Consider the following 6,456-nt stretch of genomic DNA (forward strand, 5'->3'; position numbering starts at 1 on the left):
AGCCCAACGGACAGACTAATGTGTCCCTCTGCTGTTGACTTGCTGTACCAGTTACAGATTGCGCACATCAGAGACAGAAATAAGTCCCTGGAGCCAGGATTTCTGACTCATCACTATCCACCACACCTTCCCTAAACAAGGGAAGGTGCTCTCTTCTCTCCTCTATAGCGCCTTAAATTGCCAAGTCAGTTTTCCATTTGTTAATGATCTTCTTGGACATCCAGTTTTAGACAAACACAGCTTTGAAGGCAATCGGAGCTAAGTGCTTTGTTACCATGGTTATAAAACTGATTGTCAGGCGCTACATGGCTTTTACATTACATAATGATGACACAATACATATTTGGGTCGAACAGTTTATTTAAAAAAAACAAATTATGGGATTACAGATGCCTCAACACTGAGACATAAACTTGGAAAACAAGGGAGTTCAGCATATTCTCATTTGGATTCACAGAGCAGTAAAAGCTCTTATGACCAAGCAAAAAACTAAAGTCAGATTCATCTACAAAACATGCTTAGTACCAACTCAAAGGCAGTGGCCGTGCCACTTACAATTTTGAACTAGAATGACAAAGGAGTGTCTGAGGTGAAGCAAACACAACAAACAACAAGGGCTGAGGACATCCTCTGTATTGTTTCTGAGAATTTGGGGGTTTTAACAAGTTGAGGAGGAGTTTATGTTCTGTACTTTATACACACACACACACACACACACACACACACACACACAGCGTTTTAGAGTCTCTGCTGCTATAGGCCAAAACAGTTGGATAGAATAACAGGATTTTAGTGCATGTCTACCAGAATTACATTCTTGGTGTTGTGGTGAGTGAAACAGCATTTAGACAATAAACACTAACAAACTATATATTTTAAATGAATATATTCATTAATTCATAAAAAGGTTCTCAAGGTTGCTGGGCTGTGCTGGGGGAATTTGGACTCATGACCTCAGTACTTCTAAAATCCTTGCTACTGCCCTTGCAGTTGGTAGTAATGCCGTTGAAGATGTTTTATGTATAGGTATGGAAAATGCAAGTGTCTTTATGAAACAGTGATGTGGCTGAGTCTCCTGTGCTGGTGTAGCAGCTGCATTAGAGTATCAGAGATCTCCCTGTACCTCAGCCCATACAGATATGGCGCAAACGCCCTTGGCAGCAACATGAAAACACACATGTTGACCGTGCTGACCCACACACGAACATCTTGACTTATGTCTTTCCTATGGAAGAAGAAGAGCTCCAGGGTGAAGACAAAGCCGGGGGCGAAATAGAGCAGGAGCAGAACCCCATGAGCCAGCAGCGTGACCCGGGCCCTTGAGAAGCGCCTCTGCCAGATTCCATGGGTCTTTGTTACCATGTAGAGCCGAATGTAGCAGTAAAAAATGAGTGTAGCACAGATGAGAGCAGCCACAAAGAAGTAGGTGTGGATCCCCACTGTGTTCTTTAGCTGAATGAAGCCGAGGGAGATGAGGACCAGACACACAGGCACCTTTTCGTGGTGAATTTCCCTCCCTGCCTCCATTATGATCAACAGGGTGAAAGGGTACACCGCCGCCACCACCCACACCCCCACCAGTATGCGGTGGGTGCGGGCAGGTGGAAGAATGTCATGGTAATGGAGAGGCCAGCGAACCGCAGCGTAGGTGTCCGCCACCATAAGGGTGACGGTGAGGATGGCACAGCAGTAGGCGGTGACAGTGACGGCGGTGACCAGCTCACAGACCAGCCAGGGTATCTGAGCTCCCACAGCGTTACAGATCACCGTGGCCAGGTTGAGGATGAGGAAGAGCATGTCTGCTGTCAGGGTGTTGGCCAGCAGCAGGTAACGGGTCTCCTGACGCAAGGCACGAGACAGGAAAATGCACGCCAGGAGAACAGGGTTGGCTACCAAGGTGGCCAGAGTGACGACCGTGGTAGGGATGAAAAAAAGTTCTAGATGCCACCTCCGCAGGCTCTCCACCCAATCCTGCGTGATGTTTGCAATTTGTATTGATGGCGTCATTTTGTCTTTTGCCTTATGGAGACACAAATGCTCCAACTGAGGTGTGGGTTTTATGGTGTGTTAGCTACTTCCTCCAGCAGCTACCTGTGAATAAAAACATCATAAATTACTATCAACAATCAGAGGCTACGTTCACACAGCAAGCCTTGGCAACCCCATTCTGATTTATTTCCTGAAGTGGCCTGCATGATGAATATTGATCTGCAGTGGCATAAAAGTCACTTGTATTTTGATATGTTCACATTGCAAAAAAAAACCCGACCTGTATCTGATTTGGACCACATATGAAAGTGGCCCAAATCAGAATTGTAAAGAAGAATTGTGATTTGTGCTGTTCACACTGTCATGAAAACAAAAAAGAGATCTGAGTCACATATGGGCAAAAAAATAAAAAATTAAATCTGATTTAGGTCACTTTGGCCTGCAGTTTGAACAGTTTTAGTGTGCCACCTTTAAAATACAACCATGTAAATGCATACAAACGTAACATATATAGGCTATTTTTTCCTACCTATATGAGCAAACATGAGTCTCGACATGGAGTGTTAAAATAAAGCCGTAACTTTGAATTATGACCTTTATTGTCTTTAAACTATATCTCTGTAGGTGTTCATATATCATCAGCTTCATGTACTTCAGGGCCAGCTGATAATATATACATATTCATGCAGTGCTTTGATTGACTCTTGTTTAAAATGACATTGTGGTTATGCTCCAGATTAAAATAGCCTGGATGATTTGGCCAAAATTCAAATATGAACACCATACAGGAATGGACTTTGCCCCTTGAGGGTTGTTGATGAAAACAAATGCAAATGATGAAGTTATTTTAGTTAGTAAATAATCAACTCAATGTAAGAAACATTAAATATATATATATTTCTAATGTTTCTATTACATTAAAAAAAACATTACAATTGACTTAATTTGCAGTTAATTTTAATGCATTTTACAGCCTACATTCTCAGGTGGGGAATTAGTATTTAATAGATAAAAGATTAGAGGGGAATAATACAAATATAATTATGCCACCGCCCCCCCTCAATGCTAACAAATGCTCAAACACAAAAACTGAAAATCACTTGCTTCAGCTTAAACTTTGCGCTGACACACCTATTGACAACTTATTGATTGGCCAAAGGTAAGTTTTCTTACCTGATGTCCAGAACAGAAAAACCTCACTGCATTTTACATCCACTAGGCTTAACGCTTCTATAAATCAATGGGTGTGTTGTACAACTCGTCTCACCCGCCGGCCTTATCTGATGTACTCTTTGTTGACTCACTCAGATAATATAGGGATGGGGAAAGATACAGCCCCTTGGTTGTCACATAGTAACAGGGGGGAGCATTCATCCTCTCTGCTGCCCTTTGTGCTGTTGCTTTTTCAGTGTTTTATACCCAAGATGTTTTAAATCTGATTTGACCGCAAGAACTCGTTTCAAAACCATCTCAATTACATTGATTAGAGTCACATTTCCTTCACATTTCCTCCTAGCATCAAGGCACTTACTCCCAAATTGCTTTGGAAGTCAAATAATTTTTGACAGTGGAAAGAATGAATGGGAGAAACTTTTCACCATTACAGTCTTGCATATAGAGTCCTCATCTATCAGCCTAACCTCACACTGGCGTCATCACACCTCGCATCCTGCCTGATGTTGCAACGTAGATCAACACAGAAATAATCTGAGAGGGTTCACTCACTCAAATACGTTGCTATGATGGCTACATTCAAAAGAGAACAAGCTACGTAATGATAAACACAACATCATGTCTCCATGTGTGTTTTAGATTAGAATTTCAATAGCACTTCATGACCAACCGGAGTTCAACAAACAGTTAAAAGGAAACATTTTATTAAACACCATCAGATATGTCATTTTTTGTCTAATCATTTCATTTCCCCTTTCAAATATTCTCTCAGTCCCTTCGCCACTATGACCTCTTTCTCCTATTCCTGTATCCGCTTTTCCCCCCAGTCTCTTCATCCTCCTCTTCTTCCTCATCATCATCATCATCATCATCACTATCAGCTTCAATGCTGCCCAGCTGCGGCTCCTGTTCCTGCCATTCTCTTGCCATCAGTCTTTTAAACACATCATACTCCTCCGCTGATGCCTTGGCAACATCTGCAAGGAAAGTGTCCTGGTCCACGTTGAGGATTGTGTCCAGTTTGGGGTTGATGATGACCGTCTGTCCACGCTTGTCTGGGGTTTGATACAGCCCCCTGCGCTCCAGAAAACAGTGTCGATGGCGCACTTCGTCCAGAGTGAAACGGAACAGTTTGTACTTCGCCATCGTTGCCTGTTTGACACCCATTCGAAAGTAGACGTACTGTGGAGAGATGGGTTAATACACGCTGTTACACACAACAAACACTTATCAGATTGGAATGACAGAAAACGCTTAGAGTTAACCCCAAATAATGACTTATAATGTTACCTGTTATACAAACACAATGCACCTACAGCAAGAAAGTAACAAGTAACTCACCAGATCATGTTATAAATATGTAATTATAATTTAAAAAATGATTATATATTGCTGAATATCAAATTAAGCTGAAATGTTCTATCCTGTAGAGAGGGCCAAGTCATACACAACTTTATAACTTACACTATAACCCATTCACAGCCACTGTTGCCCAAGAGAGTTCAATTATGGCCACCAGAGAGAGTCCTATAGCAGAGTCCCAATGCTATACTACTAAGCAGATTTGGCCTATAAAGTGTGTACACACTGGAAAAGTCAAATCTTATCAATGCCTGGTTTGGTTGTTGTTGTTGCTGTTGTGGGACACTGCTGTCTTTTACAGCGATGGTGGCCTTTTGAAAAGATGTTTGATCAAGTTTTGAGGAAGTCAATAAATCTGCAGTCTACCATGAGAACAGCACTTTACCATGGGAACTGTTGCCTGTCTGTCAAATTTAACGTAATTGTACTGAACTACCATATATTTTAAATAGGCGCGCAAGTAATGATTCCTGAATTTCTGATTCCGTTTTGATTTAGCGATTAATAATCTATTCTATTAAATGTCTGAAAATTGTCAAAAGAAATAAAAGCCACAATTTTCAAGGTTATCTCTTTGTTTTCTCCAAGTAACAGCCCAAAGATTTTACACTTGAGGAGCTGGAACCAGTGAATGTGTTGTTTGATAAATGACTGTTTACATTTTTCAAAAGTAATATTTTGTCGATTCACAAATGAATGAATTGACTAATTTCAATTCTCTTTGTCTCATTAGTAAGTCTGTAAAACATCAGTGCCGACTATGGCATTCCTCTTGTCTGGTTTACATGCTGACCTGAAACTTGTACTCCAGCTGATCCGTGTTTTCCACTACTATGGCCGGACTTTCTCTGAGGATGTCCTTGACCTGCTGGACGGTAAACAGGCACTTCTCCCTGAGGAACAACACCACATTCTTTATTGTCTTCACAGGCACGATCAGGATCTGGGGGTAATGGGCCACCAATCTCTGAAGACTGCCTAAAGGGGGATATAAGGAAAATTACCAGTTTGATAATCACACAGAGCTCCTCATTAGTATTGAGTACTCAGGCCTTGAAGTGCTTCTATTTAATGCTTCAATAATGATAATCATGATAAATTGGGCTGCACAAATATGATCTCACCTTCAACTAAACCAAGTTTCCGTAGGTTGCTTAGGCGCTGCTGAAGTTGCGAATCCTGGACGGTGTAAAGCTCAGGACATTTCTCCAGCAGTTTGAGCACACTGGAAGGGTTGAGGCCCAACACAAACAGAGCTGTGAGAGTTGACAGAGCATGTTTGGCAGCACTTCCTCCTTTGAGTTTGGACATGGTGTCGTAAACCCGCTCTGCCTGGGTGTCTGTGAATCCCATGTCGAGCAAAGACTGTAGGGGCAGCTCTGTGTCCGGCTTCCTGGATGAAGTACTGACTTTATGGTTGTGTTGCATTGACTGCAGAGTACTCTGACTGGTGGAGGAACACAACCTGCACTCGATGCATAAAGGCTGGAGGAGACATCGGCCCAACTGAGGTGGAGTAGAGGGGGCATTTCTCACCATCCACCGAAGAACCTGGTGAAAGGAAATAAAGGCTATAAACACTGACAGCGGTTCAGTGCCTGTTTTGATTCCTGTTGTTCTACTGTGGTGAATAGTTATACAATGGTCACTGTTATGGCAGCAGACAAACTGCAGGAGAGAAGTTAGCAGAATAAACAAGATATCATTAGCGTAAGTTAGCAAACATGAAGGTTATAGCGGAAGTCCGTGGGCTGTCTGGCGGTAAAACTTTCTACGACATGTTTGGTGTATTATCAAATGCACTTAATTTAACTATTCATTTTATATTATTATGAAGAAATATCAAAATGGACAAGTTTTGTATCGTCCTGGTTCACCTGACGTGCAGCAACTCGGGTGCCCATGCTTGTCCGTCGTATATATACTTCCGTG

At 42.0% G+C, this 6,456-nt stretch overlaps 2 protein-coding genes across 2 annotated transcripts; both read right to left on the minus strand.

Annotated features, from left to right (window-relative positions):
- Nucleotides 1-342: 342 nt before the first annotated feature.
- Nucleotides 343-2,849, minus strand: LOC127366777 (probable G-protein coupled receptor 148). The gene has a single exon (XM_051406061.1). The coding sequence runs from the start codon at nt 2,005-2,007 to the stop codon at nt 1,048-1,050; it is 960 nt and encodes a 319-aa protein (XP_051262021.1). The 5' UTR covers nt 2,008-2,849; the 3' UTR covers nt 343-1,047.
- An 80-nt stretch (nt 2,850-2,929) lies between these two features.
- On the minus strand, nt 2,930-6,456 carry mterf4 (mitochondrial transcription termination factor 4). Its single transcript, XM_051406047.1, has 4 exons — nt 6,402-6,456; nt 5,649-6,075; nt 5,318-5,502; nt 2,930-4,344 (listed from the first exon to the last, which is right to left on the minus strand). The coding sequence occupies exons 1-4, from the start codon at nt 6,426-6,428 to the stop codon at nt 3,946-3,948; spliced, it is 1,038 nt and encodes a 345-aa protein (XP_051262007.1). The 5' UTR covers nt 6,429-6,456; the 3' UTR covers nt 2,930-3,945.

The sequence above is a fragment of the Dicentrarchus labrax genome, unplaced genomic scaffold (assembly GCF_905237075.1).
Source record: "Dicentrarchus labrax unplaced genomic scaffold, dlabrax2021, whole genome shotgun sequence".
NCBI lineage: Eukaryota > Metazoa > Chordata > Actinopteri > Moronidae > Dicentrarchus > Dicentrarchus labrax.

Coding starts and splice junctions, on each gene's coding strand:
- LOC127366777 (XM_051406061.1), bottom strand. CDS start 2,007: ATGACGCCATCAATACAAATTGCAAACATCACGCAGGATTGGGTGGAG.
- mterf4 (XM_051406047.1), bottom strand. CDS start 6,428: ATGGGCACCCGAGTTGCTGCACGTCAG. Junction 5,503..5,648: donor GAAACTTGGTTTAGTTGAAG/GTGAGATCATAT, acceptor ATCCCCCTTTAG/GCAGTCTTCAGAGATTGGTG. Junction 4,345..5,317: donor AGCTGGAGTACAAGTTTCAG/GTCAGCATGTAA, acceptor ATCTCTCCACAG/TACGTCTACTTTCGAATGGG.